General features: G+C 27.1%; 1 protein-coding gene across 2 annotated transcripts; it reads left to right on the forward strand.

The window, feature by feature from the left end:
• The first annotated feature begins 13,133 nt into the window (after positions 1-13,133).
• On the forward strand, positions 13,134-17,555 carry LOC109790279 (2-oxoglutarate (2OG) and Fe(II)-dependent oxygenase superfamily protein). Of its 2 annotated transcripts, none has more exons than XM_029269630.2 (11): positions 13,134-13,319; positions 13,413-13,608; positions 13,981-14,082; positions 14,219-14,270; positions 14,651-14,772; positions 15,100-15,200; positions 15,288-15,346; positions 15,764-15,820; positions 16,131-16,176; positions 16,720-16,799; positions 17,107-17,555. In XM_029269630.2, exons 1-11 carry the CDS (start codon positions 13,212-13,214, stop codon positions 17,195-17,197), a joined length of 1,014 nt encoding a protein of 337 aa, XP_029125463.1. In that variant the 5' UTR covers positions 13,134-13,211; the 3' UTR covers positions 17,198-17,555. The 2 variants fall into 2 exon arrangements, with proteins under 2 accessions (XP_029125463.1, XP_020204986.1); XM_020349397.3 differs by having other exon boundaries at positions 13,984-14,082.
• The last annotated feature ends 5,127 nt before the right edge of the window (positions 17,556-22,682 follow it).

A 22,682-nucleotide genomic window follows, 5' to 3' on the forward strand; every position in this document is an offset into this window, starting at 1 on the left:
AATCAAATGAGTTTTTTTATATAATATTTTTAATGCTGAAGTCTTTAAGATTTTCCTGTTAATTAGGATTTTAACTATGTTATTGTTATTGTTTGTTAATACATGTCCTATTCTTAGAGTCAAGTTTTAGGATTTATTTTGTTAACTTCTTTCCAATAGGTTGTACACATGGCTGAACCTCTGTAAAGGCATATAAATCACATTTTTCTTTGATCGAATTTAATAACAAAACATTTTCCCAAAATTTTTGTTTCCCCTTTTTTTTTTTTTTTTATTTCTTGACAAATGATATCTAGTCACAAGGCCTAATCGAATGAAACTGCTGATCAATTCTTAGAGTGAAACTGAGTGTGAAAGAAACACTAAGAGGTTTAAGATGACTGCATACAACTTTTTTGAAGCATACCATACCTAAATATATTAGTTCATGCTTATGAAGAACTTATCAAAGGGGAGTGTTGAAATTTAATGGATATAGGTAGGGGTGAGCATTAAACCGACACCCGAACCGAACCCGAAAAACCCGAAAAAAAATATTGCTTTTGGGTGGGTTCGGGCGGGTCTTATGGGTAAATCGGGTTAAAATTTTGATTTTATACGGGTTATATTGGGCGGGTTCGGTTTTGAATTTTTAAATCCGCTAAAAACCGAACCCAACCGAAAATGAGATAAGTTTAAATTTTTATTACTTTTGTATAACTAAACAACAATGGTCCAAATTTAAAAGTCTTTATTTCAAGTATAATATAGTCATCAATTTGTAACTTATTTTTTTCCTTTTTCTCATAACTTAGATATTTATTTTGTCTTCTCCTTCCTCATTCAACTTCTCAACACACTAGTCCATTTTTAGAGTTATCTTTTTGCTTCTTTCTTTGTCTTTCTTTTCCATCTTCTTATCTCCATTTTGAGTACATTTTGTGTGACTGTGATTTCTTATGGTTTTGTAATCTAACTTTATATTTCTTTTCCATGTAACAACTATGAATTTTGTTATCTTTTATTTTTGCTTCTTTAGTTTGTAAATGTTTCAACTACGAATCTATTTACACCATCTATTGTCACCTTCATTCTATTTTTATACACTATTTTAAAAATATTTTTTTATCGTTTTAAGCTTCATCTTCGTTAAGATAAATTGGTCTACAAAAAAATTCAAACCCGATTATACCCACCCGCTTAAATCTGAATCCGTTTCAACCCGAACCGCCTCAAATCAAAAGCTCAGTCGGTCGGATATGGGTCACATTTTTTCAAAGTCGGTTTACAACGGGTTTGACATTTTTCACCCGAACTCGACCAAACTCACCCGTTGCTCACCCCTAGATATAGGGATTCCTATTGTGGCAGCCTACAAGCTATTGAAGATCACAAATTGAAGGACCTCGAGGTGAGGAATTATTTGTTCCAAACTCTAGATAGAACATTCTGGTGACAATTTTAAACAATATATGAGGCTTCTAAAGGAATTTGGGACTTAATGAAGCAAAAATACAGTAGCAACCATATGAGTAGAAACAAGGACTTATATTTAGATCTTGGATAGCATTATAGATAATCAGTCAAGTTGGGAAACAATTTAAGGATGTCAATTAATGGGAGCACGTAAAAATGTTAGGCTATATAGTGTTTGAAATTTGAAGGGGTATAATTTTAAAATAACTTTTTAATAAATTTTTTGAGAAAAATACCTCATTGTTTTGGATTATGTTTTACACAAAAATTATATTGATTTTAGAGCTCGTTTGGTTATCAGGATATGATAGAATAAAATAAAATAATTATTCTATCATGTTATAATACATTGTTTGCTACACCAACATGATATGATAGTTTTATATATACTTTATTATATTTTGTTAGTCTAGTGTATTTTTTATCCTAAGTAATTGGGATAGGAAATAACGAAATATAATAAGTTTTTCTTTATTGTCTTTATATGCATTATATCGTATATTATATTAAATTATACTAAATTATTATTATTATTATCATATAAAATAAAAAAATAGTATATAATAAATATAACATATATATTATAATGTATATTAATTTACATAACATATATTATAAAATTTACATTCAGCATTTTATTTTATATATAATTATAATAATTTTTTACATGTAAATATAAAATATATTATTAACTATAATATTAAAATAAAAATATTATTTAAATAATTTTTAGAAAAATAATTGAAAATAATTATAATTTAAAAATATTATATAATTTTAAGAAAAGTAACTAGATAAATAAAAAATAAATTTATATTATATAGTTAAAATTATATTTTTAATTTATTTAAAAAAGAATAATTAATATTTATTTTTTAAACTTATATGTAATTTTAATAAAACAAAAATATTGTTAGTTGAATTTATTCTATATTTATATAATATCTTATTGGTATATAATAAATATAAGATATATAGTAATATTATTAGGTTAGTTATCATGATGTACACTAAATGTTTGACATAATTAAAATTTATCTTACTCTTATTATATCTTACTCTTATATATCTAGCTATCAAACAGACTTTTAATTAAGATTTGGATTTGACTCTTCTAAATTGAAGAAATGTACTTTAAAGCAATATTTTTAAAACTAGGTTGATCATTAAACCTATCAAAGTACTAAATTAATAGATTAAAAGTTGAACCAATAAATTATTAATTGAATTGCATTACCGAATTAATTTTTTTTATAAAAAAAAATATATGCTGTGTATATTTCATACTTACAAATTCAATAAAATTCATATTATACTTTAAAAAAACTTTCACAAATAAAATTGTTGTCAATATAATATTAATAGACCAATCAAATTAATTATAGATTCATTAAATTACATAAATTAGTATATAACTAAAGAAATAATTTTAAATTAAAAACATACGTATAAGTCATTTAAGTACGTGGTATAAATAACTTTTATTTATGTATATTTTATGATATTATGCTTAAACTTCATTAAGAAAGTATTATTGTCCAAAGTCCAAACACATCACAACATGCATGCCAGTAACTCTCTTGGGCCCTGCAGTTGCAGTTCACACAGTACGCCAGAAGCTCATTGGGCCTCAATATGGCAAAGCAGCAAGCAAAATCATGTTCAACAATTCCTTGGGCTCATACCAAAGTAGCAACAAAATCACGTTTAACACTTGGGCCCGTGTAAGGACATTTAGTGAAGGGCCGATGATATATACACCTCCATTTTTTTATACATACACCCCCTTTTAAAAAAATATATTAAATTCCTAAATTATCCTTAATATTATTTGGAATAAAAAAAATTTATTCTGGAAAGTGTTTTTCGGAGATGTATTTGTACATAATTATGGAAAGTACTTTCCGGAATACTAAAATTACTATTCCGGAAAGAACTTTCCGCCGGAATAATTCTGGAAAGTACTTTCCGTAACACTAAAATTACTATTGCAGAAAGTTCTTTCCGGAATTATGGTAACAAATACACACTGTTAATATTTCGGAAAGAATTTTCCGCAATAATAATTCTAGTGTTACGGAAAGTATTTTCCAGAATTATTTCGACGGAAAGTTATTTATAGTAATTTTAGTATTCTGGAAAGTACTTTCCGTAATTATTCTGACGGAAAGTTCTTTTCGGAAGGCTCATGATATATACACCTCCTGTTTTTTTTTTATACGTACACCTTCTTTATTTTTTAAAAAAAATTATAAAATATTATATATTTTTTAATTTTATACCTTTAACTTTCAATTTTCTACTTTTTTTTCTTTTTCTTCACACACTTTTTTTTTCTCTTTCAATTTTTACATGCTACCAAAATAGGTGGGGTGAAGGAAAGATAAAGGGGTGCATGTAAAAAATTGAAAAAAAATATATGTAAAAAAAAGTACTAAATTAAATGTTGTGAATGTAAAATAAAAAAAAAAAAGCAAAAAATTAAGAATATTTTAAAATTTTAATTATTTTTTTTGAAAAGGAGGTGTACTTATAAGAAAAAGGAGGTGTATATATCATCAACCTTTTGGAATAGTGATTTTAGTATTCTGGAAAGTACTTTCCATAATTATGTACAAACACACATTTAAAAAACACTTTCCAGAATAATTTTTTTATTCCAAATAATATTAAGGATAATTTAGGAATTTAATATTTTTTAAAAAAAAAAAGAGGGTGTATGTATAAAAAAATGGAGGTGTATATATCATCAACCTTCAATCTATCAACTGATTTTACACATGTTCACTATGATATAGACTTGGCTCATGATATATACACCTCTTTTCTTTTATAAGTACACCTCCTTTATTTTTTTTAAAAAAATTATTAAATATTGTAAACTTTTTTTTTTAAATTTTTTAATTTTATACCTCCAACTTTTAATTTGTTACTTTTTTCTTCTTTTTCACATACTTTTTTTTTTCTCTTTTAGTTTTCACATGCTACCAAAATAGGTGTAGTGAAAGAAAGGTAAGGGGGTGCATGTAAAAATTGAAAAAAGGAGGAAAGATATGTGAAAAAAAAGTACTAAATTAAATATTGTGGATGTAAAATTAAAAATTAAAAAATAAAAATTAAAAAATTAAGAATATTTTAAAATTTTAATTATTTTTTTTAAAGGAGGTGTACTTATAGAAAAAAGGAGGTGCATATATCATGAACCTTAGTGAAGTGTAGAATGTTAACGCCACTTCAATCAATAATAAAGAGAACTTCAAAAAGAATGTCTCAAACGCTTAAGCAAGGTTAGGGGTTCGAATCCTGCCTTGTGTATACTTTCGCGTTAAATATTGGGGTCAGTTATCCCACCCTTTGAAGTGCCTCCAACGTAGCGAGGAGATTAGTCACTGCTATCGGCGGTAAATACTATAGGAACGAACAAAAAAAACATTCTTCATATATTTACAGAGATATCATCATTGCATGGCATAAGTATTATGTTCATAATTCATAAATATCGATATCTTGAAAGAAAAAAAACATAAGATTTACAATTCATTCTTTGATTTCAAAATTGACCCTTTTAATTAAGATAAGATTATCATATTCATAAATCATATTATTCGAATAACAATGATACAAGGTAATACTTTAATGGAGAATTTTATTCCAAAATATATGGATTTTTGTTAATGTGTTAGCTTACGAAATGGGTTAACTTTTGACCGAACCTCTCTAAGGTTATATTTAGGTAATGATATCAATATAAAATATAAAATAATAATTAAAAAGTATTTAGGAAATCATAAAAGTAAATTTTCGAAGCCAAAATCAGAAGGTAGATTAACAAAAAGAAATAGAACTAAATTAACAAAAAAATATAAAATCAAGTATATAGGTATAAAATAATATCAGGCAATAAACAGAATCTAAAAAATAAAAGTGAACTTCAATCACTTAAGGCAATTAAATACTGAAAACAGGTCTTCATTGAGCAGAAAAGTGAATAGATATATACAGATAGAGTTATAAAATTTAAAGATGCGATTTTATACAGTTTGATCAATTATGAAATAGTCCAAAACAGTTTTTTTTTAGATTTAGAATTAATTTATACAGAATGTTAGTTTTAATAATTATAGATAAAAGATTTTAACATAAAAAGGGATTATAAAATTAATATTTGAGACGTTTATTATGACTATGTCCAAATAACAACTTAAGATAACGTATGAAAGAGAAGTTATATATTTTGCTTGGATAAATTATGATTCAAATGAGAGATTAAAAATACTAATTAATGTGTGACTAAAAGAATACAAAATAGAATTGCATATTTTATAATACTTTCTTAGATGTTTTAAGTTTTTAATAGAACATAACTTATTCATAATTAAAATTTAAGAGACTTATTAAATAAAAAAATTTCTAACTAGTTGAATTGTGTTCTTAGAAATTTAATTAAAATGATTAAATTAATTCTAGATTACAACTCAAATATAGAATTAGAGTGTAAATGAAAATAGCCATATAAATGTTCTAACATATATATTATAATTTAATATAAAGAATATATAGTAGTTATAAATAAATAACATAATTTATAATAAAAAATATAATAAAGAAATAACAGTAAAACTGGTCATAAATATAGGAATTAAATTAATCACAACGAATTAATCATATAGAAGCAGAATTTAAATCAAATAGCAAAATAGTTATATAGAATAGGATTTAAAATAACATCCATTATAAATAACAGACATTAAATTAAAATAGATGATAAGCATATAATTATTATAGAGTAATTAAAAAAATATAAAAAAAATAGCGGGCGGCAGAAAGTTAAACATAAAACAAATTAAATAATATAATAAGATTTGAAAACAATGAGTGAAATGAGTCAATCTGAATTCTGAATTCTTAATAAGGTTTCAAATTCAATTAATTGTGAAGAAAAAAAAATAGTTAAAATTAGAGAGTTTACTAAAAATAATTCATCAAATTTTTTATACAAATTAGTTATCGATAAAATTGATAGATATTTTATATTAATAATATAATTAAAAATCTAGATGTCTTGTTTTTAATGGTTTGGATTTTTCTTTGTTCAAAATAGTACTAGTTTGGCTAATTTCGAGTAATTTACGGGAGTCCCAAATTGTAATGTTGTTAACCGGTGCCATGGTCTTCTATTTGATTGATAACATTATGGTCAATTTGGTTTGCAAGGAATGAGGTAGTTTTCAATACCTTTTTGCTCTTTAGTCTAATAACTCATTTTCTTGCTTAAATTTCTCCTGATATGGTTCTTCCTGTCTTTCTTTCTAAGTGTTGACTGTTGTTTCTTATAATTACCGTTTGAAGATCAATTTGTTGATGGTATTTTATTTCTTGCCGATGCTGTCATAATTTATCATTTGAGATGCTGCTGTCATTGAGTTCACTACTTGGTTTTGAGAGTTACTAATGTCTAACAACAGTTGTCCAAACATTTGATTGTATTCATTGGGTAGTTGGTATTTTTGCTAGTTTTATATATCTATGTCTAAAATTTTCAAGTTAATTTTTTTGTACTCCTTTTTAATATATTTTTTCTTTGCCTACTAAAAAAATATAATTAAAAATATAAATTATTTTTTCATACTAAAATGATATAAACTGTTAAAAAATAAGATAAATTAAAGTTAATTAGAAATATAATAAAAATAATATGTTCTTGTAGCAGAAGGTAAAAAACAATTAAATTTTAATTAAAAAAATTGAAAAGTAATTAAAAATATTTTAACCTTTTATAGACATGAACTTACGAACAAGACGTTAGTTAGAATAAAAGTGAAATATTATTTTAAAGAATATCTCGAATTCAAGTTTTATTCATAAATAAAAATGTGATTGTAATAAGAGATTAACTTAATATAATCGGTCAAAACTTTTAGTAAAGTTAGTTATAGATAAACTAATAGGTATATTTATAATAATATATAAAAGGGATATGTGCTACTTCTAAAGATATTTATATTTTTATTTTATATTGAAAAAATAAATTTCTAAAAAAAACTGTTCATTAATAAGGTTTTTTTATATGCTTATTTTTTTTAATAGAGATATGTAGTATTTTTGTTGTTGTTAATAATAATAATAATAATAATAATAATAATAATAATAAAATATATGAATTTAAAATTTAAACTCAATTATCATTATTGTAATTCCTGTGCAAGAAAAAAAATTATGAAAAGGTAATCCAAAAATAAATGACATTTGATTGTGAAACCAAAGTGAATCTAATAAAACACTTTTAAGTGAAGTGGTAAGAGATTTCCTACACAGAAAATTGTGGCCGTCAGAATTGAAAAGTGGAGTTGGTCAAAAAGGTAGCCAACAAAACGATAGCTTCTTTCCAAGAAAAAGAGAAAGAAATGGCCATACCCTCTCATAATGACATACTCTAATTTCTTTGTGGTGATAATAATAATCATAATACTATTGTCATATTTAAATACTACACTTTTTCAACTTATATATAAATAAAAATATTTGAATTTTTTTAACTAAAATATAAGTAAATTTCATTAAAGTTAACTTTATTTATTATTTTTAATTCAAAAATATCTCTATGATAATAAATGGAAATATTATTTATCATGAAGATGATTAATGATATTTTAGAAAATATGATGTATATTTATGCGAAATTATGAAAATTAAATATATTTAATGAACTTTTTTAATGTGTGAAATTAATTTTATTTGTTTATATATAGGTTGAGAGAATACTCCAAATAGACTTGTATATAAATAAAAAAGTACTTAAATTTTTTGAATTTAAATATAAGAAAATTCTAACTAACTTGACTTATTTAATGTTATTATTTAAAAAAAAATAAATGTGGTCATTATTTCCAATGAAAATTATTAAGAATAGTTTAGAAAATAAAATTTAGTTTTCACATGAAATTAATAAATTTAAATGAACCTAATTAATTTTTTTAATATGTGTGAATATAAGCATTTTGGAATGTGTAATGTATCTATATCAATTGCAAATGATTAATTTGACAACAAAGTGAGCACTATTGATTTGAGCGGTACAAGAGGCATGGATCTATGGAAGTGGATGTATGTATGTTGTAACACGTGTTTGGATATATATATATATATATATATATATATATATATATATATATATATATATATATATATATATATATATATATATATATATAAAAGGAGGGTTTCAAAATTGAGCGATATAACACTTAATAAAAGTTACATCACTATCGTTTGAATCCTCCTATATATACATTTTGGATAAAAGACTTGCTTTATGAGGTATTTTTATTTTGTTAGTGTACTACAAAAGAAAACAATTGTCTTATATCTCCTATATAGTTGTTTGCTGATTTTTAGTAATCTTGTTGTTCCTGATATAAGATTTGTTGATATGATAATCTTCAAACTTTTATCTAATATAAGACTTTAATTTGATATTTTTATTTTAAAAAAATATATGAGAGATAATGTAACTTTGATAGGTGAGTAGTGCTGTAGTGAGAGTAAGTAACTTATGTGATAGAAGAAGAAAAAATTACCTTATGTAGTAGAAAAATGATATAAAAAAAAGTAGAAAAAAAATATTTTATTATTATTATTTAAGTTGTGAAAATCATAATAGAAATATTTTATTTATTAAAGTTTTAATTGTTTCCTTAAACTATTTCAAAGAAGAGAAAATTGTACTCATCTCTTTTTTTTTTTTAATTATTTAATTTTCTTAAAATAAGGTCATTAATTAAAGTGAGAAAAGGAAAATAATTAAATAAAAGATAATTCATATTCTATCAATTATATATGCATTTGATCATTTATTTTTGAATTTCGTACAATGTTATGTATTTTTTATGAAAATTTTCATCATTTTTTAATTTTAAAAATAATAATTTCTCAAATTGTTCTTTGAAATTGTTTATTGAAATTAATATATTTTTTAAATCACAATATGCATGATATTTGAGATATAATTTGAATGTTGAAATTGAATAAGAGATCAAGTCTCATTCAATTATTGACACTTGTCTTTTAATACTGCATAAATAATATTATCCTATATAAGGAATTATATGTGCCATTTAGATAATAAATAAAGAAGATCATTGTTTATTTAAAAATTAAAAGAGAAATATGTATCATTTTAAAAAAACTTATAAGAAAAGTTATTACAACAAATAATTACTTGATTTTAATAATTAAAGTTACTTTCCCTCAAAATCAAAATCTAGGCCCAACTTAACATGATATCTCGTATTTTTTGTTTTAAATTTGTATTTTTTTTATAATTATATATAAATAATAAGTTTCTTTCTAAAATATGTTTTGATTTTAAGGAAAGAAACTTTAATAATAAGTTATTTCGCTGTGAATAACATATAAAAAAAAATTAACGGTGTAACAACCTGTCATAGTCCCTACACTCAGAGGAATCATGCTAACTACACTAATTATCTAAGATAAAATATTAAGCTGGATAATAGAATATACATGTAAAGGAAATGATAAAAAAAATCTAATATTTATATACAAACTATAGTACTATGTATATACAATCTTCCAAAATAATACTACTCTAGTGCTGGTCAAGTATACCTAATCAATTACTCCAACAATAACTCCAACACTGGGACAAAATATCCAACACCTCAGCAACGACCACATCGACTCCAACCTAACCCTGACCTGCTCTCATACATAGTATGATCATCGCAATCCATCCACATGAATATAGAAGGGTAAGCTAGAGTTCAATAAACATCCATACAAGTACATAATAATAATCTATACTACATATTCATCCAATCATGTCCTAAGAGACTTCCATCCCACTCAATCATCAACACCAATCATGAAGTCAAACACTATACACTTAATCATAATAGTAATCATGCAATAACAGCAAATCATGACAAATATCAATGCATATTAATCATCTAATGCGTCGTCACGCATTCATTTAGGAGATCTCCCTAACAACAGAGCAGTATAAATGACATCACATCCTACTGAAATCACCCCAACTATTTTCACGCCCAATGCGTCCACTTGGTCACAGCACACCGGGATATAAATCCCCACTCGGATTTACTCGAATGATGTCACTTACACACTTGAAAGTCCGATTCCACCGTCAGGTATAACACAGCTGGGTACAGGCTTACCACGATCTTGGCATACATTACCAAGTCACTTGTGAAGTTCGCCCACCGACTATTCGCAAGGAACCATACATTTTTCCCAGTACTTGGTTAAGGGAATAACCCTCGACCTCATACCCCACTCAAACATTAGCTAAGGACTTAGAGGAAACTCACCCAAACTAGTGGCCTATCCATGCACCACTCTCACCCAAAACCAGTGGCCTATCCAAGCACCACTCTCATCCAAACCAGTGACCTATCCAAGCACCACTCTCAAGAGACTCTATGTGAGCTCTTCCAATTCGAAAACATTTTCCCTCTCCTCGAATCATAGGCTAGACACATGTCATGAGACATCACATGCAACAATACATCATACACGGTCAATCCACCATCATGATCAATATCATTCTCATATAAACATACGTACATATCATATCATGTTTAAACATTCATATATATCATTTCCAAGCATACATATGAATCAAGCACCAATTTACATCATATATCATACATATATGAACCAACCATACAACATAGTATCATACAACTTTTTAATCCATATGATAACACCTTAACACCTCAAAACAACATGCGTCTCCCTTTAACAACTGTCAAAGAAGATAACACACAGAGAGTTATACTCATCAAAATGAGCTCAAACTTATCTCAAAAGAAAGATAAGAGGATAATCTATAACTCTCATGAAGACATGAAATTCTAAATAAATCATCTACTTAGATAAAAATATCAAAAACCGCAACATATATAATCAATATTAACAGCTTGACCCCTGTTCACTAAAATAGCCATAACTATAGTTCTAGATCTCATTTTTAGGTGATTCCAACGCCATTGAAAAGATAACATTAAAGGATACAACTTTTATGAAGACATAAAAGTTTAATTCGGAAAGCATAAAACTGCTCAATGCCTCCCAAAACGCTTAGTGCTTTGCTTCTAGGGATTCTCCCTCGTAACGCGGCCTTCAAAGGGCTCAACCCTTTAAAATGGCTCAGCCGTTTCAAAAGCGCTCAGCCCTTTAAAATGGAACAACCCTTTGGTTTCAGAAATCCTCCTCTGTCACGCAGCCTCTAGAGGGTTCAACCTTTTAAAACGACTCAGCTGTTTGATGATAGAGACACCATGTTCTTCACCATTTTTAGACCTTCACACCTGAAACTCATAAAAAAAACCCATGCAATAGAAGAGATAACATCCATGCACCAAAAACAATTCAATTCAAGTCTTAGAAACAACATGCACTCATCCGATGCACCAAATAAGCCAAAACCCTGTTTTAGCCCGAAAACCCACAAAATGGGAAAATCCCTCAAATCAGCAATTCAACCTCCAATTCATGCATCAATTGAGTTTCTAAACTCACATGCAACCAATGTATCACAATCCTAACTTTCCTTACCTGAAAATTGGCTCAGAACAACCAAGAATAGGAGGAAGAAGAAAATTCCTAAACGGTCGACCTGCAGACTTCAATCTGCCAAAATCAAACTTTCTAGTTTGAATTCAAAGAAAAGATAGAAGAGATTAGTGATTTAGAAGAGAAGAAGAATCAAACAGAGAAATTTGAGAGAAAAAGGAGCTCACGGATCTAGAGCTCTTCTCTCTAGATTTTCTTTGAGAATGAGCTTACGAGGTTTCGTTCTAAAAAAAACCTTATATACCTTTCTCTCTAGAGTTAATTAAACTCTAAACAATTAACTTACTACGTTACAAACGGAAGAAAGATAAAAGTATGATTAATTATTCTGTTTGATTTACACAAGAGGAAGAGAAAGAAAAAGACTTTTTTTTTCTTTTTTAATGTTTGGTTCTCACATAGAGCAAAAAATTTTAAAAAATTAATTAATTTTTTTTTATAAATTTTAATTTTAAACATAATTAAAAATAGTTCAGTTAATATAGTTGAAATATTTTAAATTTCCTCCTTCTCTTTCAAATCCCTCCTTGTTTATTTCTTAAAAATTAAACTAAACAATAAAAGATTATATATTAAAAAAAAATCTGCTCCATTCAGTTTCATTTTTGGCAGAAAAATCCATATTTTGTAACGGTAACAAGTTGGATAAAAAAATGATGAGTTAGCCAACTATTATTTCAACCTTAATGATTGGGCAAGTAATAGGCGAAAATTTATGATATTTGACCAAACCTAGTGTCATAAATCTCAATCTATGTAAACTAAAAAATCTAAAAGAAATTATCCCTAAAATTTACCTACACAATCTTTACCTACCTCCCAAAAAGTAAATTCTAATCCAGTTATGGATAAAATTCCCAAGGCCCAATTTAAGAACAAAAAAGCAGCAAATCTATAATAATTTGCAACCAAGAGATTTCCATTCCTAAATAAGCAAAATAAAAATAAATATATATATATAAAAGAAAATAAATAAATAATATGGCTGCTATGATGAATGGTGGCAAGAGTTGTGGACCCATGATGTTGTGTTGCATATGGTTATATAAGCAAAAACCATTCACTTTTTCAATCCTCTGTCGTTGCAAAGTGCAAAGTGGTTCAAGGAACTTGAGGCTCTCCTTCGTTGCTCTTCAAACATGGGAAAACAGAGCACACCATCTCCTAACGCCACCAAATTCTCTGCTCTCAACTGCATCGACCTCTCCAACCCCGACATCAACCAATCCGTCAAATTCCTCAAGCAGGTTTGCTTCCTCTGTTTCAATAACAAAACCTCTGTGTTTTTCGATCATCAACTTTTCCTATGCGATCTTCATCATGTTTCTTGTTTGCTTTAGGCTTGTTTGGATTCTGGTTTTTTCTACGTCGTGAATCATGGGATAAGCCAGGAATTCTTGGACGAGGTTTTTGCACAGAGCAGGAAATTCTTCACTCTTCCACACAAGGAAAAGATGAAGATTCTCAGGAATGAAAAACACAGGGGGTACACCCCTGTTCTTGATGAGTTACTTGATCCTGAAAACCAAGTACATGGTATATGCCCCTATGAGATTGTTGCATGTTTGTGTAGATTCCACCATGTTTTCTTCTTATTCTTCATTCTGATTCAGACAAAACTTTGATTCAGTTTTTTTTTTCTTCTTTTAAGTATTGTTTTTGTTATCATAATTAAAATTTCACTTCGCTAATATATTCGATATTTTATATTTAATGTAAACTTTTATTTCATTTATCATCGAGATAAACTTAATCTATTTGATATTTAATATTTAATGTAAACTTTTATTACATTTATATCGAGATAAACTTTAATTTTGATTACAAAAATAATATAAAAAGTGCTTCATGAATTGATATAAGTTCTGTCTCTCCTAACCTTGTTAACCTTTTCTCTGTTTGGTTAAGTAGGAGACTACAAGGAGGGGTATTATATTGGAGTTGAAAAAGGTGAACATGACCAAGAATCGAAGAAACCTTTTTATGGCCCAAATAAATGGCCCGCACCAGGTAAACGAGTCAACTTTTTGCTTCAGTCTTTGAGACTTTGGAGTCGAAAAGTTTAATTTCTATCAAATGGGTCATCCAATTTTTTGGATTTTCCTTTTCTTATTTTAAACTTTTCCTGAACTTTTTAACCATGTAGATGTTCTGCCGGGGTGGAGGGAGACCATGGAAAAGTTCCATCGAGAGGCATTGTAAGTGTTCGTGATGTTATTTACCTGTTACAAGATGCAACGTAACAATTGTGTTTTGATCATTTGTGCTGCATGTGCAACTAGCTAATTGTTAGTTTTTAATATGGAGCAAGGTTTTAAATTGCGGTCATAGTCGCAGTTTTGTCACGTTTCCTCTTGTTGCTTTGTTCTTACTTGCCATGGTGTGGGGAGATTGTGGTCTTGTTCTGTTTATTTTCTTGTCAATGTTATTGCTTCCTTTCTGTGAAGAAAATATTAGACCATGTTTAACTGCTTTGGTTGTTCATTTGGACTCAAATTATGTATTTTGGAGGAAAAGGGTTTCACACTTTCACATTTTCATTATCTTTTGTTCCTGTTTGATTTTTTGGGGAATCCAGACAAGTGGGGAAAGCAGTTGCAAAGATAATTGCCCTTGCACTTGATTTAGATGCTAATTTTTTTGATCAACCAACAATGCTTGGAGAGTCCATTGCAACTCTGCGTTTGCTGCACTATGAAGGTATTGAATCTGTAGCCTTTATACCTAGTACTAGTGCAGATACAGAATTTTCTCAATAATCCTGATATCACGTACCGAATTCACTGTACCACATACTGGATTCTCTTCAAAAGAAGTCTTGTAATAAATAATAATGTGAAAAGCGAGGAATTTTGTAACAATACCACATACCTGATAATTATGAGTATGTTTTGATATAAGCTTGGAAAAGTTGTTTTAGTAGAGAAACTCAAACTTTTTTAAACTTGTATCCAAAGAAGTTGTATGTCTGGTTCAATTACAAAGAAAAATAACTTATATAGTTGTATTCATTTTTGTTTCATGAAGGTCAAGTATCAGATCCCTCGAAAGGATTATATGGAGCTGGAGCTCATACCGACTATGGTCTAATTACACTGTTGGCAACAGATGAAATCTCAGGTCTTCAAGTACGAAGGCAACTGATAACTTCTTTTTTCTCAATATTACAAATATATTTTGTAATTAGTTAAGAACATTAATGTCTTCTACTGCAGATATGCAAGAATAGAGATGCTAAACCTCAAATATGGGAGGATGTGGCACCATTGAAGGGGTTAGTCCCTATGTCACTGTAGCTTTTATTGTTATTTGCATGCAATGCCGTAGTGAGAGTTCTTCTTTATTCTTCATCCCTACCCTGCAATTCATGAGCTAATGAGCTAATTTCTAAAAAATTTCAGACATGCTTTTTCTTCATACAAATCTATATGATGGAATAATGTAAGAAGTCATACTTTTCATTTGACAGCATCAAGGTGTGCCACATAACAATTAATCCATTGTAAAATTACACGTATCTGCCAAAACCAGTAATCTCTAAAGTTTAATTCATTTTGATCTGCATTATATCAAGTATTAGGCATAATTGGCTGTAGGGACAAGAAGTATGCTACTAGATTTTAAGTTTATTACCTTTGTCATGCCCTTCTCCTGAATTATGACATTATTTGACTGGCTGTTTATGTTGCAGGGCATTCATCGTGAATCTTGGTGACATGCTGGAGCGCTGGAGCAACTGTGTTTTTAAGTAAGAATACCATGATATTTTCCTTCATGCTAGATTTAGCTTTTAATGAATAGATAGGAATTGCATGTGCATATGGTTGATCACTTGTATATTTATAAGAACAAAAAAGTTTAGAGCACTTACTGGTATCCTAAGTCTTCTTTAGCTGCTAGAATGAAAATTGTAAGCTTCAATAGAAGCTTGAGAATTTCATATGTACATAAGTGATTAAAAATGTGATTTGGCCTTTGCGATATTTTTACAGTGCATCCTTTTTGGTTTAAATTTTATTTATCATTTAATCAACAATTTACTTTGCATTTATGCTCAGGTCCACACTGCACAGAGTTCTAGGAAATGGTCAAGAAAGATATTCTGTAAGCTCTTTTTTGTGGTTCAATTTTTTTCTCTTTGCCATATGATTTTAACTTCATTGCAAAACCGTTATTACATTTCTAATATATTTTGGCTCCCTGAAGACCCTGCTGGTCAATTATGTATTTATCTGATCAAATATTTACTTATCTGGTCAAACTCTTCGCCTTTTGCATTTTGAAGCTTATATGTACTTTTATGGTCATATATACACAATACTTCAAACCTTAGAGTGTAATCTTGTAGTTCTCTATTATCTTCTGCTAGCAATGGAATTAACAATGCTAAGGACAATTATTGGTTACAGCAGCTAAGATTGACTTATGTTGTTGGTGATTTTGCCATCACAGTTGATCTTCCCTTTTATTTATTCATTGACAGCGACAAATGTGAATCTTGACTATGTTACTATCTTCCAAAATTCAATCTCTACAATATTTGGTCCTTCCTTTGACTATGCATCTTTGTATATCATATCAGTTTTAACTAGCAAAGCTTGGCAAAATCATGTAACTTGCTCATCCTAATGTTGTTTCCTTTGACAGATTGCATACTTCTTGGAGCCCAGTCATGATTGTCTAGTGGAATGTTTGCCTACCTGCAAATCAGATACTAATCCACCCAAGTGAGTCAAACATGTCATCAAAAAATTGTCAGCATATTGTATATTAGATAGTTAATAACACATTCTAAGTTTGGTTTATTTGGAATCTGTTTTGGATACAAATTTAAAAGAGTTTTTGAAATATTTTCTACTAAAAAAGTTCTTTATTTTCAGTAAAGAAGTTCTCAAAAACTTTTTTAAATTTGTATTCAAATCGGTTCTTGGTCTAAGAATACTACTAAAACACATTATTAGGTGGAAGCCACAGTATTAAAATTATGTGCTGCTTGTAGTGGTGCTTACATCTCTCCATTTTCTCTCTTTCCAGATTTCCTCCCATCTTATGCCGTGATTATCTGACTCAGCGCTACAAGGACACTCATGCTGATTTGAATATTTATAAGAAACAGCAAGGTTGAGGAGTCAACCTTTGGAACTGAACAGCTTGGACTTTTTCACAAGGACACTCACCTATGTTGGTTTGGATGTTTACAATTTAGAATAAACAACAAGCTTAAGAAGTTGGTCTTTTGGAGCTGAGCAGCCAGGAAACTTTTAACTGCATAATGTATTAGGGATAACAGTGTTATACATTAGCCATGTTAGATTTTGTTTGAATGAAAAATTAGATTTGTTTGTGGGAAAATGGGGGTTTAGCTATAGGATTTGGTTAGTGTTGAACCTAAACGAAAAACAAGTGAAATTGACAGATGTATTTTTTTTATATTCAGCCCTATAGTTGGGGGAATGATAGGAAGATGAAAATTTGTATGCTTCCATCCGTTGCTTCTAGCCTTCTAGCCTTCTAGCCCAATGTGATTAACAGTTTTTTTTTCTTCTAATCTTACGAATAATAAAAATATAATTATGAAGAAAACGTCTGCTAAAACTGGTCGTGGTCGATCACATTTTCTGACCAAGATTAATCAATAAAGTGGATGCATACTTTCCTAACATGACTATAAAAAAAAAATGTTTTATAAAATGGTATTAGTTTTGAGCTTCAATTTTTCATGTGGTGGTGGTACTACGAAAGGTGTCAAGTATGTGGATAGGGATGAAGAAGGGTGGTTTAGAAGTGAGTTGTTTTCAAGTTGGCATAAAATTTAAGTCCTGTCAGAGTCAGACACATGCAGATTGTTGTTGTATTTGTATTTATCAGATTTGAAATAGGTGAATAATTATTATTCTTGGTGCCTCTCACTCGCACACCCACTAATGATCATGTAAAATTGTGGATAGAGATAGGCAGAAAAAGAAAGGCGGTGTCAAGAGAGGACAGAAAAATGTGTCCAAAAAGTGAATCCTGAATAGAAATATGCCCAAACCATCAAATTTAATATTATATTTTGATACCGCTCTTCGCTCACAAGTTGCTGCTACCCAACTCCTCAAATTATATATATATATATATATATAACAAGAACAGGAATTTTTTTTAAAATTATTAAAATTAAAGGAAAAGTGCATATCGTGTCCCCAAAAGTTAGATTTAAATGTCATTTACAAATAAAATTAAAATTAAATAAATATAAGATTTTCATGCTTTATTAAGATTGAATTATATCAGATTGAGCAGGGGTGTTTATGAATTAGTTTAGTTCAGATTTGATGTAAATTAAAATTTGAATCAATTAATTTGATTTTCAACGGATTTATTAAGAAAAAAAATTATAATTTGAACCAAATCAATTAATAATAGATTGATTTAGTTTGAATTAATCAAAATTTTTTTAAAAATCATTATTTTTAAAATATAAAAATATATATTATTTGATCCTAAAGTTTAAATAAAAATTATTATTAAAAGAGTTTAAATAACATACAAGTGTAACTAAAAAAATTATTGTAAGAAATATGGAATTAAAATAACCCAACATAGTTTAATATAGTACACTAACATTTAAAGATAAATTATTCCACCATTTAAAATTAAGTGAGTGTTGGGTAACTAATAAAATAAAATATAAAATATATTAATAGTATAAAATAATTAATTCTTATATATTAAATATTAATATTTTAAAATAAATTATTAATAAATAAAAATAGTTTTATATTACAATATAAATTATTTATCATAAATCTAAAATATAATTTAAAAATTTAAAAAATTTAATTTAATTTTTTTAAAATATAATTCATATATTTAAATATAATATTTATTTATATATAATTTGTTATTAATTTTAATTATATATAATAAACATGCATGTATATAAACTAAAATACTAATAATATTATAAAAGAATTACTGTAATACTACTAGAGTGTTAATGTGATATAGTATTATACTATTGTGTTACTAATAAAATTATAATATTATAAAATAATATTAAGATGATAATTGTAATATAACAATAATAATTATTATTATTAGTACTTTAATTAATTTTTTTTATTAAATCATTAGAATTGTGAAATATCAATTTGTAATCTGAACTAAATAAGGTGGAATCTATTTAATTTGATCTGATAAAAAAATCCAACTGACTTAATTAATTTAATTCACATTATTAATTTGATTTGATTTTCTAAATCAAAGAACACCCTGACATGGAGTGCAACATTCTTAAATTTGATATAATTTGGATTCGTCTCTTTTAAACCCTACCAATAATATTGCTGATCGATGCTCATGCAGTGGATAACAGGTATGGGAGACCGCAATATCTTCTATCATCGCCCATTCCCTATATTTTACTTAAATAACCTTTTTAAATCTACTAGAAAAATAAATGGCTTAAATATGTTTTTAGTCCCTCAAATTTAAGACAAATTTATTTTTGGTCCCTCAAATTTAAAACTGTTGTTTTTAGTCCCTGTAATTTTTTAAAATCTTATTTTAGTCCCTTAGGTCACCAATAACATATTTAAAAATGACTAATTAATACAGTTATGCAACATCAACCAGATTTAATGTGATATTTTCACTGATAAGGATACTAATAAGTAAATTTTATGCAATAATGTTTGATAAATTTCTTAACAAAATTTGAATATAAGGACTAAAATAAGATTTTTTGAAATTACAAGGACTAAAAACAACAATTTTAAATTTGAGGGACCAAAAACAGAATTACCCTAAATTTGAGGGACTAAAAACATATTTAATCCAAAATAAATTTTTTTTAGTTGAGAAATATCAAAAACTTTTCCATGTTCATAATTAACAACTTTATAATTTTGATAAATATAATCTTAAACAACTAGACTTAATTAAGATATAAGTGCTATAAATTTATTTGACTCATTTATTTATTGAATTTAATCTTTAGTTTAATCGGTTCATAAACTAAATTTAACAAGTTAATTATAAAATTGAATTTCAATGTTGATTGCTTCGAAATTTGCACATGAAGGATAGACTAAATCAGCTTCTTTTTAGGGAGATAAACGTTTACCACATTTTCTCTTCATACTTCCATTTATTATTAATTAAAATTATAAATTTTGTAGTCTTGCATTTAATTCTCTTATACTAATACTATTATTAATTAAAACTTATTAAAAACTATAAATTTTATTAGTCTCATCTCTCATTTAATAAATTTCTCTTAACAATAATAAAATTCACTAAAATTTGTGATTTTTAATTAATAATAAAAAAAATTATTAAGAAGAGATATTAAAAAATATCGCTAACATTTTTATTTCAAAGATGCTTAGTATACATAGTTGTGAAAATTTAAAACTAAAGATTGAAGCATCCATCGTTTATATGACTAAATTTTGACTAATATTTTAAAAATTGAACTAGTTATCAAATCAATTAAAATATTAAGTTAAAGATAAATTAATGGATCATTAATTGAATCACATGACCTGATTTTTATTATTATTGTTTAAAATATTCATGTCATATATATTTTATATCTATAAATTCTAATAAAATTCACATCATGTTTTAAAAAAGTTTCAAAAAAAAAATTGCACAACATATTTTAACATAATTAGAAGATAATTCTAAAAGTTGTGTTTAGATAAAGGATAATTGAAAGAGATTTTAAATTTTAAGAATTTCAATTGCTTCAATTTCAAATGAAACTCTTTCATTTTTTATTTTTTTTTGTTTAGATAAAGAAATTAAATTTCTTTATTTTTCAATATTCGTCCCACTTTATTCAAACATCATTTAATTTTTATTGAATTTTAAAAACAACCAAAATATCACTATAAGTAGGTATATATTATATTTGTGAGGCATGTTATCATATAAATTGATATAGTGTATTAATAAAGTTTGTGGTCCTACAATGTTAGGAACAAGGTTCAATCGTTGCATATGCCATTCTTAAAAATAGGTTCCTAAATTTTCAAGGGAAGCACCAGATTGCCTAACATGTCTCCATCAGCAACTCCTAGTAGCATCTCGAACAAAGTCACCGCTTAATCACGTCATAATCCAATTAGAAGCATATCTAAGCCCAGTTTTAAAATAATAATGTTCATTGCTCTATCGATTGCTTCCAACAAATGATTGCTACAATTGTGGGTAGAATTTGATTTTTATTTGCAGTAAGGAAGACAATTATAATATTGAGAATTTTGTTAGTAATTATTGATTTTATTATTTTAATTATTATTGTGATTAGTTGTTTGATAGTTGTAAAATTCTAATAATTTAATAATTCTTTTAAGTATAGTCAGTTAGAAGTTGTTTCAGTATTGATTCAAGTTATTAAGGAAAAGTATATAAAATTTTTCTTAAAATTTGAATTTTATAAGATCATTTTTTAAGAAAAATAGAAAGAAATTAGAGAAAAAAGTTATAGAGCTAGAATGGTGAGCCCATTAGAGTGTTCTAGGATCATTCTCTTACTATTTTGACAAGCGAACCAAATTGTTTATGTATTTTAATTGAGTAACATGTTGATCTCTTGAATACTTGCCTAATAGTAGACAATTTATCCAAAATTTGTTGTTCTTTTAAGGATGACAAGATTTATCGATGGATTTAAGTGTTTATAAAATTTTAATCTAATGATTAGATTTACAAAATTTACATTTAATATAAAGTTATTGAATGATGTAATTTAATAAAAGTTATACTGGTGTCGTTTGAACCATTTATATATGTATATATACATATATTGTTACATGTATATCCAAGAACTACTTGCATAATAACCTAGATTATTAGATTTATGTTCTCTGTTATTTAGATAACAACATTGTATAGTGTAGGAATTTCTCAGGTCTTTATAACAACAAACCTGAATCAACTCCAAAATATTTAATAAGAATTACATTCACGTCGTTTGAACTTTTTTCATATATATATATATATATATATATATATATTATTTCATGTATATACAAAAATTACTTGCACAATAATCCTAAAGTATTAGATTTATGTTTTTTTTGTTGTTTAGATAGTTACATGTATAATAATGAAGGAATTTCTTAAGTCTTTATAACAATAAATTGAATCAACTAAAATTTGGAATCACGACACCATCAAACTCACTCACCCATGGTTAATTTCACTTCGAATGAAATAATATCGTAGCGTCATGATGGGCTTTTTCCCCAAGCCCACTAAACTGTTTGTCTTGTTCTTTTCGGGTCTCATGCATTAGGCTTTTTAATCTATGATGGGCTTGTATTTGGAGGCCTTGCTTCTTTCAGGCCTTCTCTAAGCCCACTATTCCGTGAAATGTATTGTACTGCCAATTGTATATGAGAATAATGAACAAATTCAACTAAAATAGTAAAATCTAAAAAGACAGAAATCGAACGTGTCATTTGATGGGATATAAACCAAGTGCCGTTAAAATAAGAGTTTTAGGATTTAGGGTTAAAATAAGAGCAGAAATAAGAACTTATAAAACATATACATATTACATTGAAAGATTCTTTTAGGTGATAACAAAAAAAAAAAAACTATGAAAATAAAAA

The sequence above is a fragment of the Cajanus cajan genome, chromosome 1 (assembly GCF_000230855.2).
Source record: "Cajanus cajan strain Asha chromosome 1, NIPB_CcT2T_4, whole genome shotgun sequence".
Taxonomy (NCBI): domain Eukaryota; kingdom Viridiplantae; phylum Streptophyta; class Magnoliopsida; order Fabales; family Fabaceae; genus Cajanus; species Cajanus cajan.